Source organism: Loxodonta africana, chromosome 10, assembly GCF_030014295.1.
Source record: "Loxodonta africana isolate mLoxAfr1 chromosome 10, mLoxAfr1.hap2, whole genome shotgun sequence".
Lineage (NCBI taxonomy): Eukaryota > Metazoa > Chordata > Mammalia > Proboscidea > Elephantidae > Loxodonta > Loxodonta africana.
The window spans coordinates 119,315,467-119,336,565 of NC_087351.1; the positions used below are offsets into that span (position 1 = coordinate 119,315,467).

Sequence of the window (21,099 nt, forward strand, 5' to 3'; positions counted from 1 at the left end):
CTAAAAAAACAAGTTAGATTAAAGTCCGTTTAGTTCAGTTGATTTTTTTAAAAACCAGTTGTGTTGACCCCAGTCCCAGCCTGCGGGTTCCAGGAGGGTTCTGTTGTGGGAGGAGATGGGGCCTGTGGAGGTCTCTGTCCAGCCTGGGCAAGGGGCCACCGCCAAGCATCACTGTGCCGCAGCCTGGGGGCCTGCTGCATGGGGAGGGGGGAGGCACCGCCCCTCCCTCCCTGACTCTGAAACGTGTGCTTTCTTTCCTCCGCCATCTGTCAAACTTCTAGGAGCCTTCCTAGGTAAGTGTCTGCCGTGGGTTCTGGGCCTTGGGTCTCTGCCAGACACCTCGACTCATGGCCTGGGGGCTGCCATGTGCCACAGCCTCCCCTCCGCTCAAGCAGTGGGGCTCCTGGAGCAGGGAGGAAAGAGGCTGGGCCTGGCTGTGCTCTGGCAGAGGGCGTTTTGGCCTGCGGGTGGGGCCTGGGCTGCCTGTTTCTGCTCCTCGAACCAAACCTTGGCTGAGAAGTGTGTGTTTGGGACATGGTATCCTGTGAGGCCGACATGGTGGGCGGGCAGGCAGGTGGGCGGGCATGTGGCGGGCAGGTGGGCTGGCAGGCAGGTGGCCAGGTGGGCAGCCATGTGGCAGGCGGGCAGGTGGGCAGGCATGTGGCACTGGAGTCGGAGGCTTTGTTCTGCTGGCACCCCTGTGCCCCCCAGCTCCAGCCGGGTCCACACCCCATGTGAACTTCCACACACACAGGCTCATGTGCACATGCACTTACGTTCACACTCACGTACATGCATGCCCACACACGTACATAGATGTACATGCGCCCACATGCATGTTCTCACCTACTTGCACCTATGCGTTCACATGCACACTCGCCCATATGCACTCACGTTCACTCACATTCACTTGTTCACGCTCACACGTGCACATCACACACCTCCACACACAGGCAGAGCAAAGAGGCAGCAGTGGCCCTGCTGGGGTGGCCAGGGCTCAGGTGGTAGGCCTAGAGGCGGATGCTCGTCCCCATGTGTTAGGTGGTGGCTGCCTGGTCTAGCCAGTGGCTTCCAGACCACCTGACTCCACGGGGTGGAGGAACCTGTGCCATGGCCAGAGTTGGCTGGCCACCCTACCTGCCCAGCTCCTAGGAGCTTCCTCCCGGGGTGGCCTGACCCAAAGCAGCCCTGAGACCCTGTGGGGAGCTACACCTGGAGTCTGGAGTGGCTTTCTGCCTGCCCCACGCGCTGCTGCTGTACTGACAGCAGTGCTGGGCGTCGTCTGATTACTGTGTAAACAGCTCGTTTGTCTTGGCCCAGTCAAGTGGGTAGGGGTGGCGCAGCCCTGGTGAGTGAGCTGTCAGCCGGCCAAGGCCCTGCCTCCTTGGAGCCCAAGCACAGGTATCCCTATTGCCCAGCCCAGTGCAGGCTCAGAGCCCCGAGAGCTGGTAGGGCAGGCCTGCACAGGATGCCGTGGCTTTGGACAAAGGACAGCTCAGGCCCAAGGGTGTTCCCCGCCACGCTGGAGCACCGCCTTGCAGCCTGATCCCTCCTGTGCAGGCTGTGGCTGTCAGCAGGTCGCTGCTCCCGGGGTCTTATGGTCCTGTCCTCTCTTCTCCCCTCAGGTTTGACAAACCACGGACAGACCAGGCACATGGTAAGAGGGGGTCCTGACCCCCCGCGTGTGAATATACACGCACATGCACACATGTACTCACCCACACACAGAGCGCACACAGCATCGTCGGGTGCCCACAGCCCCTCTGCACGCTCACATGCCCCAGGCGGGTGTGACCCTGCCAGGTACCACATGGGGGCATCTGGGAGGGGGAGCGGGCACCGCCCATCACAGGCCCCTGGTGTCAGGCTCAGCAAATAGGGGATTGTACAGCCCTCAGGAGGCCCTGCCGGCGGGGGTGTGGGGTCTGTGCAGGCAAAGAAGCTGCTGCAGCCCTGGGTGTCTCCCTCCTGCTTGTGTGGTGCCTAGCACAGACGCAGCAGGGGCTGCCATCCTGTGTGCACACTGGGGGACCTGAGGCAGCCAGAGGTGGCTGAGCCCCCAACACCACCTTGTCACACCTCACCTCCCATCTGCTGCAGGGACCAAGCCGGAACCTGCTGCTCAATGGGAAGTCATACCCTACCAAAGTGCGCCTGATCCGGGGGGGCTCCCTGCCCCCTGTGAAGCGGCGGCGGATGAATTGGATTGACGCCCCCGATGATGTGTTCTACATGGCCACCGAGGAGACCAGGTGGCAAGGCCTTCCCTGGGGTGGGGGTAATGGGGACATACCCGTTCCTGGCCTCACGTCCTGTGTTCTGTGTGTCCCCACGCCTGCAGGAAGGTCCGAAAGCTGCTGTCGTCCTCAGAAACCAAGCGTGCCGCCCGCCGGCCCTACAAGCCCATTGCCCTGCGCCAGAGCCAGGCCCTGCCCCTTCGGCCAGCGCCACCTCCACCTGTGAACGACGAGCCCATTGTCATCGAGGACTAGGGCAACTGGCCGGTGTGCCACCGCTCAGAGCCGCCGTGCAGTGTGACTGTGGCACCTGGCCTGGCGGCGCCCCCCAACCAGACTGCTCCCGCCCGCCACCGCCGCCGCCGCCTCTTTCCCCCTCTTCAGTTTTTGGTAGTGGCCCCTCCCGTACCGTCCCTCCAGAGAACGTGCCCCTCTCGTGGACACTGGGGAGAAGTGCGGTTAACTTATTCCGAGAATGCCCAGAGCCCCTAGCTTTGTGTTAACTTTTGGCCGGAGCGGAGACATGGTGCCTGCCCTCGGGCCCCGGGTGCACCGCGGGGCCTCTCGTCCCAGCGGGAGGCTGGCTTGTAAGATTTCGTTGTGTTCTGTTGAAGGTGCCATTTTAAATTTTATTTTTATTACTTTTTTTGTAGATGAACTTGAGCTCTGTAACACTCACACCCGGAATGTTAGGGTCGGTGTGGCCGGCACTGGCTGTGCTGCCTGCTGGGTCGGCCCTTGTCTTTTCAAGTAATTTTCATATTAAACAAAACAGAGAAAAAAATCTCATAAAAAAACTGGTCCTCTCCCTCGTTCTCCTTGTGTCTTTCATCCACGACCCCTTTCTTGTCTTAGATTCTCCCCCCCCCAACACCTTTGAGTATCGCAGACCTTCCCTGCAGGTCCCCTGTGTTAGGGCTAAGGGGCTGCCTACCAAGCACAGCATAGCCCCCTGGCTCTCACAGGGTAGGCGAGGTCGCGTCTTGGACCCTGGGGTACCCCGAGCTAGGACTCTGCAGGGCCAGCTGGTATAGCAGGTGGGCAGACACGAGTGGGCCCCAGGGCGGTGGTCCTCCCATAAGCATGCTGGCTCTGGGGAGAAGCCTCATCTTAGCGGTCACACTCTACGGCTGGGCTTGGGGTCCTGCTGTGACCTGGGCCCTGTGCCCTGCACATCCACCTCCTGCAGGCTGTGGCCAGCACCACCCTCACTGGAGCTGTCCAACATGCCTCCTCTGGCCCTTAAGTGCCAAAGCAGTCAAGGGACAGCCAGTGCAGCGGGTCCCCCCACTGTCAGATAACCATGTAGTGGGCCGTGTGAGCACGTGTTCGTCCAAGGCAGCAGGCTGCAGGGTCAGCAGAACACTCAGAGGAGCCCCTGGGGCTCGGGGCAGGGAGAGGCCCAGTGGCCTGACTTCAGGCCAAGCCAGTTGCCTGTCACTTAGCAGTGCCCATGGATCGGCCCCAGGGGAGCCTAGCTCTGGTACTGGCCCTGGGGCAAAAATGGGACCAACACCCCCCACCCCATCCCAGAGTGCCTGTCCTGTGCCCCTTAGCCCCAGTGTCTGCAGGATGCCTCCCCTCCCCATCCCATTCCAGCTGGTACATCCCTGCTCGTTCCTCCCCTGGCACTCCTGGGTTGTGGGACTCCCAGGTGATCCTGGCCACAGCAGCCTCAGAAAAGTGGGTATGGGGGCCGCTCCTCCCACGGTTGCCCTGGACCCGCCCTGCTGGGGTGGGTGAAACGGCTCCTCCCCACCTCCCTGGGCCCTTCCTACACATGGCAGAGCTGGCAGTGCAGCCCAGGGCCTGAGCCACCCTCCACAGTTGGCAGGGCCTGCCCAGCTGTCAGACGTCCTACTCGGAGCCAAGGGGGCTGCCTACTGGCAGGTGTGGAATTTCTTCCACAAGGAGAGTTTTCAGGTTTCAGCCAGTCCCTCGTTCTCAGAAATCCTACTTCGGTGCTACCCCTATACCCTGCCTCCTCAGGCCTGCCTCACAGGTGTGCCGCCTGGGGCCTGGGGCCTGGGACCCAGGATGATCTGGGTGGTGGCCCTGCCCCCTCCCCCTTCCCCCAGCTCCACTTCCTGCTGGGGGCCTGTGACGCTGGAAATCTCAGCGAGGAGTTAAAATAGAAACCACTTGTGTGCCTGCCTGAGGCAGATAAGGGGGCGTCCTGGCCTCCGAGAGTCTGTGGTGCGGTGGCGGGCCTGGGTGTCGGGAAGTGCCTGCAGCATACCCCACCCTCGCCAAGAGCTCCCTGGCCCCCACCCCACCCCCGACAGGAGCTGCCTGGCCCCCACCCCACAGCCATTTCGGCTAATCTGCAGTCCTGGTACCCGTCGTCCCCAAGAAGTGATCCCCTGCCGGGCGTTACCTGCAGGGTCTGAGCGGGGAACTGGGGGCCAGGCCATGACCTTGAGGAAGATGCTAGCCTGCCTCAAGGCCTTTCCGACCTTGGCCCTGGGGGCTGGAGGATGGCAAGGGTGTGGGAGGCCTCACCTCAGGCCTGCTGGGAGCCTCGAAGAACCAAGACCCACCATTTCCCCTCCCCCCAGTCCCCTTTCTGTCTTCTGTCCTGGACGTTCCAGCACTGAGGTGTCCCTGGGCAGGCCTAGAGGCCCTGGCTCTCCCCTGACCCTTAGGCCGCCCTGTGCCGTCTGCCATCCCGGGTGTGAGGGGGCTTCTCTCACAGGTCCTCCTGGCCGGCAGTGCTGTTCAGATGAGGAGGGCTGGGGTCCCTGCCTGCTCCTGGGGTTTCTCCTCTACCAGATGCCTTGGTTGCTGTACCCATTTATTGGGCAGGTCTGAGCCCAGGGCCTTGAAGGGGCCAAGCTGGGGCTCAGGAACTGGAGTGGGGAGTGTCACAGTCTGGGGTGGGCAAGGGCTCTGGACCCAGAAGTGTGGCCACATACCACTTTGTCCTGTAAGGCCCCTCCCTGCCCAGCCCCAGAGCAGGGGCTGCACCCTTCCAGAGCTGACGGGCTAGTCTGGTGATGCTGGGTGAACCTCCCCTGCTCTAGGCCTCCCCCACGCCACCCCTCAGCCCAGATGCGGGTTCCCCACAGCAAAGGAGAGACAGAAAGGCCGATACTGGGGATCCCTGGTGACCTGACAGGGTTATAAGGGAACCCTGGGCCATCCAACAGGGCACTCTGCCACTGTGGCCACCTCTGCCACTGCCCACCCAGGGCCCCACATGCACCCCCAGCACTGGGAGCCCGCAAGCTCTCACTGCCCCAGCTACATTGGCCTCAGAGGTGAGGGTCAAGGCCACTGCTCTGCCACCCATCGATCCATGTCCCTTCCTGCCAGGCCTGGAATAGACCCATTGGTTCAGGAGCTGCTGGCCCTGGCCCAGGGACTACAGCAAGAAAATGGGGCGGGGAGGGGGGGCAAGAGCAGGGCTGGAGGCATCCCTGGGCCCCACTCTGCTGCTCCCCTTCTCCCAGGGCCCATGCCAATGCCATTCCTGGGCCGCCACCCATGTTCCCACTCAGGGCTGGGGTCCTCCCCTCTTCCGTAGCAGGTCTGCAGATATTGGTGGCCAGGGGTGGGGCTGGGGTGGGGCTGCTGGGCCAGGAGCTCCGGCCTGGGGAGTGGAAGGGGCCCATGAATTATTCAGGCCGAGCCTGAGCAGTGGGGCCGGGAATAACTGAGCTTGGGCTGGCTTAGGTCCAGAGGTAGAGTGGGGGGGCTGGTCAGGCTGGTCAGTCGGGCTTGGGGGGGGGCACAGGGCTCCAGGCTGTTGTTGCCAGGGAAACGGCAGTGTCTGTGGGACTTGAGTACAGTGGGAGGAAACTTCCTGCTGGGCTCCTGGTGAGGGGCCCCCAGGGGGAACCAGGTCCAACTACCAAGACCCAGGGCAGGGGCCTTGGGATACTGGCTCCCTCACCCATTCACTCCAAAAATATGTCAGATGCAAGGGGCTGGCGGGGGTGAGGGAAGCCCTGTCCTCATCCTCTGCTGGCAGGTACACCAGGTGGAGGGAGTGGGCAGGTCTTGGCCCCAAAGCCAGGCTGTGGGCCCCGGAGAGGGCTGCTCTGTCCAATAAAGGGCTGAGGAAGGGTCTGCGGGCCAGGCAGAGAAGTCCTGAAGGTGAGGTGGAGCCCGGAAAGGAGGCCACGGGAGGGCAGGGTGGGCAGGTGGGCCCTGGCTGAGGGAGGACAGGGGCATCCCAGGGGCACTAAGGGCCGGTAGGTGGTGACCGGATCTAGTTTGCTTCCCCAGGCCGACAGGAGGCCCAAGGCCTGAGGTCCGCGTCATCATGAGTCCAGGAAAGGGACGCATGCCGCCGAGGTCCGGGGTAGTTCGAGCGACCGAGTCCTGGGGGCTGCCCCCAACCCTTCCCCCCGCCCCCAAGTCTTCCGGCCACGGTCCCTCTGGCTGCCCCCTGGGTGGGGGTGCTTGGGTAGATCGCCTCTAGTGCGTGCAGCGCGACCCTGGCGCTTGCGGGTCCCCTTGGTCACTCCTCCCGCGCTCAGATCCAGACCCCATCCCACCCCGCCCGTAGCTCCTCTCGGTCGTGTTTTTGGAGGTGGCAGGGGAAGTCCCCAAGCCTTGCCTCCGCTCAGGCTTCAGCACCACAGACAGTGTTAGGTCGGGGGAGGGGAGCGGGGACCGGGACCCGGACCGGGACGAGACCGAGACTGGTGTGGGTGGCCGCGGCCCCGCCTGGAATCCGGCTCCGATCCCTCCGAGCGGCCGTTGCTATGGAAACCGAGCAACAAAGGGAAGTGGAGAGGGCACAGCGCGAGCTCGGCGGGGCGGGGTGGGGATCCTCCTGGAGCCCGCGCCCCCACCCGGGCCAGCCTGGGCGCGGGGGACTGGACCTGACTGTCGGGGCGTCCGTGTGCGTCTTCGGGGACCGCGGGTGAGGGCCCAGGCCCGCCTTCCAGAGCTCCCTGGGAGCCACAGGGGCGCCGGCTCCGCGCCCTCGCCCCGCGACCCCCGCCCCGCAACCTCTGCCCCCTGCCCTGCGACCTCGGCCCCCCCCCGCCCCGCGACCTCTGCCCCCCGCTCCCCCTGCCCCGCGGCCCTGACTTCGCCATGGCAACGGCCAGGGCGCGGGCGACGGCGCCTTCCCCCGGGCTGGCCCTGGAGATGCCTCCTCGGGCGACAGCAGCGGGGGCGCCAGGCCGGGGCCTCACCCTGGGGCAGGTGCGCCCCCGCGGCGCCCCCAGGCGGCTGGCCGGTCGGGGGCGGGCTCCGGAGGCCCCGCCTCGGCCGCGGAGCCAATGGGCACGTGGGCGGCCCGGGCCGGGCGGGGCCGGGCGGGGCGGCGGCGGCGGCGATCGGCGGGAGCGGCGGGAGCGCGGGCGCGGACAGAGCCGGCGCACCGACCATGGCCTCCAGGTGCCCCAAGTGCGACAAGACCGTGTACTTCGGTGAGTGCCCTGCCCGGCCCGGCTCCGCGCCAGCGCCAGCGCCGTAGCCGCCCTTCGCTGCCAGCCCCCTGCCGCAGAGCCAGCGCCCCGCGGACACGACGTGCGCCGGCCCCCGCCCCGATGCGGCCCGGAATCCGACTCGCCGCGGGCTGCCCACGCGGGTGCTGCCATAGGGTGGGGCTGGGACGAGGCGTAGCCGGCCCCGCCCGACCCCGGATCGGGCCGCTGGGGGCTGGGGGGCCCGTGCTGGCAGGGGGCAGCGGAGCTCGGTCGGCCCGGGACGCAGCCGGGGGCTTGGGGTGCGCTCCGGGGTGCGGGCGCATCGCGGTCCGCTGGGCGGCGCTGCGCCGGACCGGGTCGGGCGAGGCTCCAGACGCCCGCGCTCGGGGCCCTTCCCTGCTGGCGGGACCCCAGACCCGCCGGCCCGCAGACACGCGGCCGGGCTCTCGTGGCCCCGAGCATTGACCCCCACCCCGACCTCTGCCCACGCCGGGCCGGGCCTGGGCTCTGTCTGGACTCCACGCGGAGGCGACCTTGGCCTCCCCCTCCTGCGTGTCCCAACGCGCTGGCTTCTTTAGAGTTTCCCCAGGAGTTTTAGGTGTGGGGGGGGGAGGGCAGGTGACACACGGGTCCCCACGAGCATGAGGGAGCACCGGTGTCCAGGCCCCCCTTCCTCCTCAAGGTCAGAACAGCTCCGACACAAGGGCGTAGTGGGCTGGCAGTTTCTCTGCCTGGATGCCCCTGAGTTGGAGCCCCCTCTCCTGGACTTTTTGAGGCCCTAGGCAGGCACTGGTACACCCTGCTACTCACAGTGGGGTCTGGGTTACTTACCTGCTCTGCTCTTGCCCACTCCCTTCTTTCTCTCCTTAGATTTGCCAGGGAGGGTCCTGCCCACTTACCCTCCCACCCCCACCCCCACCCCCACGGCCTGCACAGACAGAGGCCGACTTAGTGCCAGAACCAAAGACAGCCTGAGGGCCAGGACAGACAGGGGATCTTTCCCGGGTCATCCGGCGGACAGTGGTCAGAGCCAGGCTGCAGTGAAGGAAGCCCTTTGGGAGGGGGAGCACACACTTTGTTTGCTGTTCCCAGAGGGAAGGGACCAGATTTGGCCAGAAGTGTTGCAGTAGCTGGTGGCTTGAAGCTGAGGGGCTTCCAGCTGCCTCCCAAGGGCCCTTCCTGCCCTGCAAGGCCCCAGGTCCAGTGGGGACACCCCCAAGGGCTGTCCTGCTGGTCCACTGCCTATGACTTTGCCCCACGCCAGAAGAGGCCAGCCTGGGGCTCTCCCGAGCCTTGGCCAGCAGTCCTCCAGATAACCCGGAAAAGTGCTTCTGCCTGCCTGGCGGCTGCTGGCATCCAACAAAAAACAAAGACTCCTCAGACCCACTGGCTCCTGCTGGCTCCTGTCCTGTCTGGGAGGCACTGCAAGGGGCGGGGGTGAAGCACAGGATCCGGCCCACCCCCCAACCAGGCTTCACCCAGCACCCCCTAGGCCTGCCCTGCCTCATCAGCCCACACTCCTAAGCAGAATTGTGTGGAATCAGGCCCAGGATACCCTGAAGAACCGAGGAGGCTGTACCACTGCCTCAAGAGCTCAGCTTCTTTCCAAGCCATTTAGGTCCAGTCAGTCCATGTTCCCAATCAGGCCCCGCGTGTACGGTGTCAATGGGCCATTGGGTCTGAGGGCCACCCCAGAGCCTGGCTGAAGCATCGAGGCCCTGGCAGCCTTGAGCTGCTGCTGTCACAGCCTCCAGGGCCTTATCAGGGTGCTGGGAGGGGACACCAGGCCTGGCACCAGAGCCGGGCCCAAAGGCTTAGCCAGCTCCACCTGCCCTGGATGAGGTCCGGTGGCCTCAGACGGAATGGTTCGTGCCAGAGAGGTTGAAGTCAGGGCTGCCGTGGGATGAGGGGCATGGTCTGCGGGGTCTAAGGAGATCTGGCACTCAAAGCCCCTCCCCTGGGCCAACCTGGAGAACCCCAGCACCTGGGCCTGATCAGCTAACTGTTCCCCAGCAGCACCCTGGTCTCTCAGGGTGGGCTGGGTCCTGGCCAGGCCCCTACTCCCTGAGGTTGCCAGATGGCTCCGTGGAATACAACCAGGGGAGGTTGGCTGACCCCCCCACCCCCCGCCACCGACGCTCTGCTGCCCCTGCCCTTCGGAATTCCGGCTCTGCTCTGGCCCTTCTTCCTGCCCCGTTTCCTCCTCCCTTTTCCTGTTGTGCTCCCATGAGGAGGCCCTTGGCTTCCGTCCATTGGGAGGCAGCCCAGCAGCCTGGGGGAAGGTCCAGGAGGGTGCCTGACCCGACCCTTGCAGCTGGTCTCAGACTTTTGGCAACAAAGTAGCAGCCAGAGGTAGAGGGAGTGACAGGGAGTCCAGGGCTCAGGATGAGGAAGCTAAATATAGATGGCAGGGGTCCTGCCTGGGGCCACAGAGGCACAAGGATGGGTGCATTTTGCGTTGACCTGGGCTGGCCTTCCCACAGGCCATGCTGGAGGCGAGGGGCCCACCCCCGGCTCCCAGGCCCTCTGCAGGATGCTCTGCCAGCTCCAATAGGGCCTGACATAGGTGGGGTGGGACAGAGGTGTGGGTAGGCAGGTATGTATGGAGGGACATTTATGTGGGGGGAGGCAGGTGTGTGAATGTGAGTCGGGATGAGAGGGAGGCAAGTGGGTGTGAAGGAGACAGGTGTATGAGGGAAGCAGGTGTGGGAGAAGCAGAGACGTGAGAGGAGCACGTGTGATCAAGGCTTCGTCACTGCATTGTTGGGAGGATTAATGGCATGGACCCCTTGCAGATGTTGACTCCAGGGTCTTCCATGTGCCTACAGAGACCCAGAGAGGGGGGACGGATGGACAGGGCCCTGGCTGCTGGGCCCGGCCAGCCAAGGCCTCCTGAGAAAGGCCTCTGACCCTTCTAACCTTGCTAACTATCCCTTCTCTAAAGAAGGGTGGTGGAGAGAGGGGCCCCCATCCCAGGACAGGATGGAGGGCCATCTCAGAGTGCCCTGAGGGGCGGGGCGCAAGGCAAGCTGCCTCTTGGGAGCTTTGGAAAGTGTGCTGAGGCTGCTACATGGAATGGCTGGGGCTAACCCGAGGGGTCCCTGGGGGCTGTTGGGGCCGCCTGCCTGTGAAGAGGCAGGCAGTGGCTGGGTAGTGCATGGACTCACAGGTAGGGTGCTGGCCATGTCCTGACCCTTCCCCCACCCCAGCCGAGAAGGTGAGCTCCCTGGGCAAGGACTGGCACAAGTTCTGTCTCAAGTGCGAGCGCTGCAACAAGACACTGACGCCGGGGGGCCACGCTGAGGTGAGCCCGCTCCTTCGGGGGTGTAGATTAGGGGTGGGACAGGGGTCGGGGTGGGGTGGGGGCGGTGCTGCGGTGGGGGCCAAGGTCGGGATGGGTCAGCTTCCTGGCTCCCTCCTTCCTCGGGCAGGGAGGGGTTCCTAAGGAGTCTTTGGGAAAGGGCCCAGAGGTGGGCATGGCCCTCACCCCCACACTCCCTCTGTCCAGCATGACGGGAAGCCCTTCTGCCACAAGCCTTGCTACGCCACACTGTTTGGACCCAAAGGTGAGCATGGGTTCCTCCCCCCGACTTCTGGGACTTGCCCTGGCCTGGAAGCTGTGCCCCCACCCCATGCGCTGGAACTGGCCCTGCTGAGGTGGGTGGCGCTGATTCTCCACTGTCTTAGTCACCTAGTGCTGCTGTAATGGGAACAGCACAAGTGGATGGCTTTAACAAAGAGGAATTTATTTTCTCACAGTCTAGCAGGCTAGAAGTTCAAATTCAGGGCGTCAGCTCCAGGGGAAGGGTTTCTCTCTCTGTCCGCCCTGGAGGAAGGTCTTTCTCATCAATCTTGCCCTGGACTGGGAGCTTCTCCACTCAGGAACCCCAGGCCCAAAGGACTTGTTCTGCTCCTGGTGCTTCTTTCTTTGTGGTGTGAGGTCCCCAACTCTCTGCTTGCTTCCCTTTCCTTTTATCTCTTGTAAGATAAAAGGTGGTGCAGGCCACACTCGAGGGAAACTCCCTTTACATTGGATCAAGGATGTGACCTGAGCAAGGGTGTTACATCCCACCCTAACCCTCTTTAACCACAGGCAGAGATTGTAACCCATAGGAAAGTCATAAAATGGAGGACAGCCACATATGGCCTAGCCAAGTTGACACATATTTTGGGGGGACACAGTTCAATCCATTACAGCCACCAACACCAGAGACCACCTACAGCTTAGGTCCAGCGAGTGGAGCAGGGTGAGGGCTGGCAGGGCTTTCAGGGCTGCACCAAGTGTGGGTCCCAGGGTGGAGCTTGGGTGCCGCCCCCGCCACACCACCTTGGCTTCCCATCCCATTCCTGCTTGGAGCCTTTGCCCACAATGGGCCATTCCTGGACAGCCCTTTCCAACCCGAGAGCAGCTACCCTCCATGCCCCTCTTGGGAATCTGTCCCCAGCCCCCTCCCCACACCTCCTGGGGGGAAATCCTGACCCTATGGGATGGACCATGAAGGGCCATTTTCTGAGACGTTTGGGGTGGGGGCTGGGTGATGGCCAGGCCTCTGTCCACCCACCCCACCTGTGCCTGACACCCTACAGGTGTGAACATCGGTGGCGCGGGCTCCTACATCTATGAGAAGCCCCTGGCTGAGGGGCCCCAAGTCACTGGCCCCATTGAGGTCCCTGTGTCCCGAGCGGAGGACCGGAAGGCCAGCGGCCCCCCCAAGGGGCCCAGCAAAGGTGGGCTGGGCTGGGTGTCTGGGATTGTGGGGGCAGCCTCTGCCCCTCCCACCTGCCCTGACCTGCCCCCACCCCCAGCTTCCAGCGTTACGACTTTCACTGGAGAGCCCAACATGTGCCCTCGCTGCAACAAGAGGGTCTACTTCGGTGAGTGACAGGCCCTGCCCTAGCCCGACCCAGCCTCTGCGAGCCTCCACCGAGGGACTCGGCTCACCCTCTCCCCCTTCCCAGCCGAGAAGGTGACGTCTTTGGGCAAGGACTGGCACCGGCCGTGCCTGCGCTGCGAGCGCTGCGGGAAGACGCTGACGCCCGGCGGGCACGCAGAGGTGAGGGTGCTCGAGTGGGCCGGAAGGTGCGCACGAAGGGGCGGGGCGTGGGTGGGGGACGCACGGGGCCAGGCTGGGGCCGGAGGGGCAGAGGAAGGGGCTCCCGAGGCGGCAGGCCCGTGGGACTGGGCGAGCGTGCGTTTCTGGGGAGCCCTGGAGGGCCAAGGCGGTGGGGCTGCCCCCTGGTGGCCGGAGTGGAGACACGCGGGCTCCTAGATGCCTAGTGGCCCAGGTGAGTGAGCCTGCACCTGGCCTTGGGGGCTTGAGGGCGCACAGGGAGGGAGACAGGCGCGTAATGGTGTTGTCTGAGTGGAAGAGAAAGCCACTGGGGCATAGGGTGGAGGGGCCAGTGAAACTCCGGTCTCAGCCCCTCCGTGTCTCCCCAGCATGATGGCCAACCCTACTGCCACAAGCCCTGCTACGGAATACTCTTCGGACCCAAGGGTGAGTGTTCTCAAGCGGTTCCCGGGGTTCACGTGCCCCTCCGTGCCTCTCTCCATCACCCCTGCCTATCTCCACAGGCGTGAACACCGGGGCCGTGGGGAGCTACATCTATGACCGGGACCCCGAAGGCAAAGTTCAGCCTTAGGGCGCAGCCCTCCGCAGTCACCCGCCTCTGCCCCTGCCTCTGCCCTGCCCCTGCTGGACCCACTGCCTGGCTCCCTGGAGGGGGTGCGGCGGGCCTTGCTTCCTGTTCTGCCCCAGCCCGTTAAGCCTGCAAGTCAGGGCGTGAGTGTTGGGGAGGAGGCGGCCTCTCACTATCTACCGACAAGGCCCATCTGCCCTTCCCCATTTTCTGTGTCGTCTTTGTGTTTCAGTCGGCTTGTTTCCCCGGTGTTAATTGCCTCTGTGTTAATTGCCCCGTGTCCTTGTGTATGCCTGCATGTCCTGTGTACCCCCATGTCCCTATGCATCCCTGTGTGTCCCCGTGTCTGTATGGCCCCATATGTCCTGTGCCTCCCAGTGTCCCCATGTGTCCCCGTGTATCCTGTGTCCCGTGTCCTGTGTCCCCATGTGTCCTGTGCCTCCATGTGTCCTGTGTCCCTGTGTGTCCTGTGTCTTCATGCGTCCTGTGTTCCCATGTGTCCTATGTCCCCCTGTGTCCTATGTCCCCGTGTGTTCAGTGTCCTGTGTCCCCGTGAGTCCTGTGTCCCTACATGTCATGTCCCGTCTTATGTCCCCATGTGTTCTGTGTCTTTGTTCCATGTCTTGTGTCCCCATGTGTCCTGAGTCCTGTGTCCTGTGTCTTTGTCCCATGTCCGGTGTCCCCGTGTGTTCTGTGTCCCCATATGTCCTGTGTCCCTGAGTATGGGTCTCTTGGAGGTGGCTCTCTCTCCCTCCCCTGCTCCCTTGGCCTGCCCACCAGTATTATTTATGCTCCCCTTGGGCCACGCCCTTCACAGCTCCCACAGGCTGAATGCACCCTTGCCCAGACCCCTCTGCCCAGCACCCACACCATCTCAAAAGCACCCTGCCCTATGGCCCTCATGTGGTCAGACACAACGTCGCCCGGACTTTTGCTGTCAATAAAGAATTTGAGAACTGCAGGCCATCATAGCTGTGTCTCTGGTTGTGGGATGGACAAGAGTCTAGGACAGGGTCCCTTTGTTCTGTCCACAAGTGCTCCCGACACCCCTGTGCCTGGTTCCTGGTGGGGGCAGCATCCTGTACCCAAGGGTGATGGGAGGAGGGCCGGAGTCCAGAGACCTTTCTGATGAGGAGAGATGGGGCTGGGAGGGGCTTGGGCAATGGTGCCAATACTGAGATGGGGTGGGTGGCAGAGAGAGGAGCCAGAATGGCAGGAGGGCAGGAGGGGGCCTAGGAGGCATCCTGAGGGTTCTGGCCAGCAGCAGGTGGGCAGAGGATCCATGGAGGGGAGCAGCCTGGGTTATGGTAATGGGCGGAGTGCATGTGTGGCTAAGCCTGCACCCCCGCCCCCCCCCCAAATGCCAGCATTCGGTGCAGCCAGGAGCAACAGAGGGCCTGGGGGTACGGGGTACACATGGACCCGTTAGAGGCCCAGAGGCACCGTGCATCAAGTGGGGGACCAGCCCGTGTAACTGAGGATGTACCCATGTGGGGGGAGGGGGATAGGTGCTGAGGGAAAGGGGGAGGGGTGTGGTCAGGACAGGACCAGCAGGGATCAGCTGTGCAGTCTCCCACTGCTGTGCACAGGGTGACATGGAGGCCTTGGTGGTGTGGTCTGCCTCATGGTGGGTGGGGATAGCCCAGGAGCAGGGATGGCTGGCCGGGGGCCAGGGCCTGGGGCCCGCACCCCTCCCTAGGCCGTGCTCCCGGCAGACCAGCGTCCGAGTGTCTGGGTTTGCAGTGATAACGGAGCCCCGCCACACCCCCAGGCCTCCAGCCTGGGCCCTCCTGACTGCTTTCCCTTTGTTTGGCCATGCCTGGGCCTCCCACCAGAGGGCGCCGTTCCCCATATGCAGCGTTGCTCCGGAAGGGCGCCCTCTTTCAGCTCAGCGCCTGCCCTGGCCCAGTCTGGGACCCCCACCTCGGGCTTTGTGCTCCCCCACCTCTGCCTGCCCCAGTCTTGTCTGCGAGGGGTGTCAGGCCTGGGCATCTCTCGGGCCCCTATCCCCAACCCCAGTGTCTGGGGTTCCATTCTCGTCCCCCGGCCCACATGTGCTCTGCACCCCAGGTGCAGCCTTCGGCCAGCCCAGCTCTTGGCCTGGGCAGCTGCGTCTCTGCCCCACCTGGAGGCTGGGAATGCAGCCAGAACGGGTGGCGGGCGGCTGGTCTGCGGGCGAGGGCAGCTGGAGCAGGGACCCCGGAGGGGCGTTCGGTCCCTACCCCAGGCAGAGGGGAGGTTGGGCCCAGTATTGGGGCCCACGTAGCATGCTCAGAGGAGGGACTGGGGCGACTCCTCCTTTCACTTCCATGCCAACCTGGCCAAGGCTTCCTGGCTGGAGGTCGTTTTGGAGAGAGCTCAGACTGCCCCAACCCCAGCTCGCTGCAGCTCCGGGTGTTTGGTGGGAAATTCTGACTCCATGGGAGTGGAGATGGTGGGGTGGGAGGCTACTGGGAGCCCCTCCCTCGGGAGGCTCTAGTGGAAACTATGTCGGAAGCAGACGGTGGTGGGCGGCGCGCCCTTCCCAAAGACTGGGCTGGGGGCTGACAGCCGATCTGTGAGTAAGGACCTCGCCTGGGCGGGAGAGGGGGGTCTTCTCCAGGAAGGATGAGCCCCCAGCCCCCGGGCTGGGGCCTGGTCAGGGACAGCAGCGCCCCCAGGTCTGCCCAGGGAGGGCCCCTCCCCATTTCCTGCGGGCGGAGAATGACGTGCAGCCTTGTTTGTTTCCTAGGCGTTGTCATGGAAACCCAGGCGAGTACAGCTACTGTTTGTCTCTGCGTCGCCTGGCTGCGTCGGCGGGGGCGGTGGGCGCCTGGCTGCCAGGGCTCCTTCGATGGCACCAGCTTCAGGAACACCCCCCACACACCCCTTCCCCTCCAGGCTGCGAGCCAGGTGCTTCCTCAGGCGTCCGCAGCCCTGAACGCCCTCCACGCCCCTTCAAGATGGAAGGGCCGCAGGAATGCGCGCCTTTGTCCCTGGGTGTGTCCCCGGCCTCACCGCCCCTCCCTACGAGGCTGCTAGGCCTCCCTTCCACCTCCCGGCTCCAGCCAGAATGCCCATCGAACTGCTTCACCCCTCCCCCCGCCCAGAGCCCACGGGAACCAAGCCTAGAGACCCCCGAGGCCCCTGGTGACTTGCCAGCCCAACCGCACCCCCAGCCTGCTCCACTAAGCTGGGCTGCTCACAGGGTCCTGCGGCCTCCCTCACTGTCCTAAGCCCTGACTGCACTGCATCAGACCTGGCCCTGGAGGGTTCTGGCTAGGGCCCCAGGAAGGCCTCTCTGCAGGGCCTGTTCTGTCTGCCCTCCCTCTGCCCCACTTCTTTGAGGACCCAGATCTTCCTGCCCCGGCCCCAGCCCCACCACTCCACCTGATGGTGACCTTTGGCATTGGGGAGACGGGTTGCCCCCCCATCTGTCTTCTCCCCCCCACCCCAGCTTCCACCTGTTCCTGGCTCTCCCAGACCCTGCAGACCACACCAAGCCCAAGCTGGCTTCCCTGAACTTCCTTAGGACTTGGGGGTGATATGAGTTCAGTCCACCCCTGGATCCAGTGCCAGATGATTGGCCCCCAAACTGCATCAGTGCCTGGAGGAGGTGGGCAGGGTATCAAGAAAACACTGTCAGTGGCCCCAACCTGGGCCACAAGGAGGGGGACCGGTGCTGGGCGCATGCGAGGGTGGCCCGGTGTGGTGGTTTTCCCAAGTCTCAGAGGGGCAGTGGGGAGGGGGGCTCCGGGCCCCAAACCGGGCCAGCTGCAGGGCCAGTAACACTGGAACTGGAAGCGGCTCTGCAGGGCTTTGGCTCCAGGACTCAGATTCCAGCACCAGGCCCAGCCTTGAGGGAGGGGGAGGGGGACCTCTGTTATGGCCAGAGTATGGACACAGGTAGGGGGTGCACTGGTTGGGGGTGGGGCTGGCTGGGGGTGGGGCTGGCTGGGGGAGTTACAGGAGAACTTTGGACTCCTGCTTCCAGGTGAGGAGGAAAGGCACCGCCCTCCCACCTGGGCGCAGGACGCTGCCTGGGCTGGGAACCCTTCCTGGGAAAGGGCAGCCTCTAGCCCCCACTCACCCAGCCCCATTCAGGCCCAACAGGCCCACCCCAGGGCAGGATCTCTGGGTAGACAAGGGGTCCCAGGAGATCAGACGCTGAAAATAGGCCCTGGGAATGTCTGAGTGTCCCTGACTCAGCTGGCCTAATGGAGGGGCAGTATGCTCTGGGAGGCCTGGGTCCCAGTCGGGCTGTGGCTCCACACAGTTTCCCAGACTGTGTGCTGGTCATGCAGGGCACCTGGGTGCACGGAAACAGGACCAGCCCAGCCTGAAGGGGCTTCCTTCCACTCACACCCGTTTACCCTGAGGCTAGAATTCCTCTTCAGTCACTGTGGGCTGGGCTTGGCAGCCCCAGATGCCTCACCAAAATGTGGCGTCTGGGCCCTCTCTGGACTCCTGCTCCAGGGCAGGGCCCCTGATTGCTCTCATCAGTCCAAGCAGGCCATGAACAGAATTTCAGGGGGCCTGCGGGGGAGGGGGGAGGGAGCAGGTGGAACAGGCCTCAGTATGGTGCACCCAGAACCCCCTACTGCACCCACTGCCCTGGGTCTCAGGCCCTGGTATGCCCCTATGTTGTCCTGGTGGAGAGTGGAATGATCTTTGAACAGAGGAAGCCAGGGGCAAGCAGCTCTCAGTGTCTCTGTTCTAACCACCCTGTCCCCACCTGGCCGATGTTGGCAGGAGAAGGCTGGCAGAGCTGAGGTGCCAGCTGGCCCAGTATGTGGCTGCGATACAGGCTGCAGGAGGGCGATGTCAGGGAGCTCACCCTGCCCCATTTGTTCAAGCAGCAAATGTGAACAGCACCTAGCCTGGGGGTGGGGGTAGGGCGGGCAGGGCAGATGTGGGTCTTAAACTGGACCAGGTGGCCCAGAGTCAGGTTGACCCCCTGGGCCCAGAGCAGGGACAGATGATTTGATGGGACTCCTATCCTTGTGTCTGGATAGGAGCCCAGGCCTCTGAGGAACCTGGCAGGGGTTTCAACTGGCCCCAGGTGAGCCCCAGATAGGACAGGGCCTCCTGGGCTGGGAGTCTGGGTAGAGGAAAGAGCCCTCCATCAGCCACAGCCCTGGGGAGCTGGGGGCTGCAGCTGAGGAGGGTAGCAGCCCCCAAAGGTAGACTGGGTGGAAAGCACAGGCCAAACAGGTGTTGAGGGGCAACCAGTCTGTGGGGAAGTTTTGGGGGTGCCCTGGGGAGTGTGTGTGTGTCTGAATGTGTTGTTAAGTATGTGACTATGTGTGTCTGTGAGTGTGTGTGTGTTTGAGTTGAGTGTCTGGAAAAACTGCGTTTGTGTACCAAGCCAGCAGACAAGGCCCCATAGCTTGCCCCCCTTGGCATCCGCTTCCTCCACCCGTGGCCATGGCAATGGAAAATAACAGTGGGGAAAGTCAGAAAGGGACTCATCACTCCAGTTTTCAAGGGGGGCCTCCCCAGTGGGCAGGGAAGGGTTGGAGCCCAGAGTGTGGGGTCGGGGCCATCCATGGGATGGGGTAGTGGAGGTGAGGACAAAGACCGGGGTCACTGCCTTCACCGTACCAGCTAGTGTCCCTACAAAGCAGCCAGGCTGGGAGTTGCCAGGTGGGGGTGTTGGATGAACAGAAACATGGGCAGATAGCTGCTTCGAGAGAGACCAACCACACACACACACACACACACACACACACACACACACACACGCACACACACACACCCCAGGGACGCAGCCAGATATACACACCTACACACAGATATGCCAACAGGCACACATATCTCATCCACAGCACCTGACAAATGCACACAGACATCTCCCAGAAGACATATGTGTGCACCTGTGAGCACCCCATCCTGTGGTGGGAGGCCCCCCAGCCTGGTGACCACGGACCTCTAACCCACACATGCTGCAGGCAGGCTCAGCTGTCATCTTCTGTGTGTGCAAGAAGTGTGCCCTAAGCCAAGGGATCTGTTGTGACAGGCCCTGCCCCCACTCATGTCCAGTCTAGGGGCCCCAAGCCCTGGCCTTGTCTAGGTCCCCTCCATCACAGCAGCTTGTCTCTGGTCAGCCGTCTCTGGCCACTGCCTTGGGACCTTAGCTTCTTTCCCTGCCTATGTCCACATTTCTGTCCCTAGCGGCTGTAGCTGTCTGTCTGCCCTGCCTCCTTCTCTCTCCTGCCCCAAAGCTTCTGAACCCTGGAGCCGGGAGATGAGGGAAACAGGGCCACTCTCCTGTTAGGGACCTGAGCTGGGGGAAGCAGCAGTATCAAGCCCAAGCCAAGGGGACACTGAGGGACGGTGGAAGGTCGGAAGGGTCAGACTGGTGGCCTTAATTCCAGAAAGCACACAGCAGTGCCTCCTGCCAGGCAGAGACACCAGCGGGCCCAGACATGACAGTGGGTGCCTGGTTTTCTCACACCAGAGGCCAGAGGGTTCCACTGGTAGAAGACCTCACCCCCATTCCCAGGGGGCAGTAGGCAGCCAGTGCTAAAGGGTTTAAGGCCTGTGCCAGGGTGGATTGAGTGCAGGGTCCCAGCAGCAGCCTGGGCAGGGGGCTGTCATGGCTGACTTCCTGGGACCCTGGTTGGAGGATGGTGTCCAGAGATGTTTTGTTTTTCGTGTTGGGAGGGGAGATGGGAGGTGGATGGGGAGGAACCTGGAACAAGAGGAAGGGAAAGAGGGACTGCTGGGTGTGGAGTTGACAAGGCACTGCTGGGAGCTTAGGAGGCTTGGTGAGGCCAAGAAATGAAGTGTGGTCGTGGGGGCACCATGTGGGCAAGGAGGTGATGCATCTACAAAGAGAGCGGGCACTCCCCCCGCCCCCCGACATACAGAGAGACAGAGAGGAGGGAGAGGTGTCCTTGGTGGACAGTGACCAGGTGGGCAGGGACTTCCCAAGAGGGGGACAAGGAGGCCGGGAATCCCACCACGGACTGGGCCGGGCTAAGGGAAGGAGGAGAGATGCACACCCCCACCCCGCCTGGATCCGCAGGTCACCCTCCAGGTCTCTCAGGGGAGCGGGGGAGGGATGGACGCCATGACCCCGCGGGGCTGGGCCGGGGTCAGGCAGTCTGTACCTGGCACCAGGGAGGTGCCTGGCGGCCTCACCTCCCGGGCTGGGCAGGGGCGCTCTCCGCGGAGCTAACGCCCCACCCCTCCCAGCTCCAAGGCCGTCTGACACGGTCGTCCCCTGCCCCCGCATGCCGAGGGGTTCAGCAGGGAGGGGGCTCCCCCGGCTGAAACCGCCCCTTCTGAACCCCACAGGGACGGGGAGGGAGGCTCGGAGAGGCAGTCTGGCCCGCGGGGTAGGGATGGGGCGGGCTTCCTGCCCCCGGTGTGGGCTGGAAGGCGGAAGGGGTGCTGGGGGCGAGATTCCCCTTCGCGGGTGCCGGGTACCTACAAAACGTGCTGGGAGAACGTCTCAGGCGTTAATTTGCACCTGCCTGCCTTTTAGCGGCTGCCTGTCCTCTCTCCGGCTCCGGTGGATTTGGGGCCTTGAGCAGGTGCAGAAGGGAGGGACGGGGGGCCAACCGTTCTGCTCCCTGGAAGCCTGTTTGTCCCCCCCGCCCCCAATCTAGGACCCTAGCGACTCCAGAGCCCTGGGCGGGGTTGAGGGGCATGACCCGCGGGAGAAGCCTCGTCCGGTCCCCGAGCCCCCATAGATAGCCTGCTGTTCCCGAACCCGGGGCCAGCGTCCTGGCCGCAGGCGGGGTGGACCAGATGACCTTTGCCGGGGGCTGGCCTGGAGCAGAGGTCCCGGGGGTCCAAGTCCCAGCGTCGGGGCGGGACACGAGGGGCGGGGTCTCAAGGGGGCGGGG

General features: G+C 63.8%; 2 protein-coding genes across 5 annotated transcripts in view; both read left to right on the forward strand.

The window, feature by feature from the left end:
• Nucleotides 1-3,045, forward strand: part of MTA1 (metastasis associated 1) — a 50,233-nt gene extending 47,188 nt beyond the window's left edge. Inside the window, exons 19-22 of one of the 3 annotated variants that reach the window (XM_064293103.1) lie at nucleotides 282-293; nucleotides 1,626-1,657; nucleotides 2,101-2,252; nucleotides 2,342-3,045. In XM_064293103.1, coding sequence (XP_064149173.1) covers nucleotides 282-293; nucleotides 1,626-1,657; nucleotides 2,101-2,252; nucleotides 2,342-2,492 — 347 coding nt within the window. In that variant the 3' untranslated portion in view covers nucleotides 2,493-3,045. The other 2 variants (XM_064293104.1, XM_064293102.1) reach the window with 2 other exon arrangements.
• A 4,495-nt stretch (nucleotides 3,046-7,540) lies between these two features.
• CRIP2 (cysteine rich protein 2) lies at nucleotides 7,541-14,225 on the forward strand. Of its 2 annotated transcripts, XM_064293109.1 has the most exons (8): nucleotides 7,541-7,624; nucleotides 10,834-10,928; nucleotides 11,133-11,190; nucleotides 12,212-12,352; nucleotides 12,431-12,499; nucleotides 12,584-12,678; nucleotides 13,065-13,122; nucleotides 13,200-14,225. In XM_064293109.1, exons 1-8 carry the CDS (start codon nucleotides 7,582-7,584, stop codon nucleotides 13,265-13,267), a joined length of 627 nt encoding a protein of 208 aa, XP_064149179.1. In that variant the 5' UTR covers nucleotides 7,541-7,581; the 3' UTR covers nucleotides 13,268-14,225. The 2 variants fall into 2 exon arrangements, with proteins under 2 accessions (XP_064149179.1, XP_064149178.1); XM_064293108.1 differs by having other exon boundaries at nucleotides 13,065-14,225.
• The last annotated feature ends 6,874 nt before the right edge of the window (nucleotides 14,226-21,099 follow it).

What these genes read in the sequence shown, in the direction of transcription:
- CRIP2 (XM_064293108.1), top strand. Translation starts at nt 7,582, where the DNA reads ATGGCCTCCAGGTGCCCCAAGTGCGACAAGACCGTGTACTTCG. An exon ending in CCCCAAGGGGCCCAGCAAAG is followed by an intron (nt 12,353 to 12,430) that starts GTGGGCTGGGCT and finishes CCCCACCCCCAG; the next exon opens with CTTCCAGCGTTACGACTTTC. An exon ending in CGCCCGGCGGGCACGCAGAG is followed by an intron (nt 12,679 to 13,064) that starts GTGAGGGTGCTC and finishes GTGTCTCCCCAG; the next exon opens with CATGATGGCCAACCCTACTG.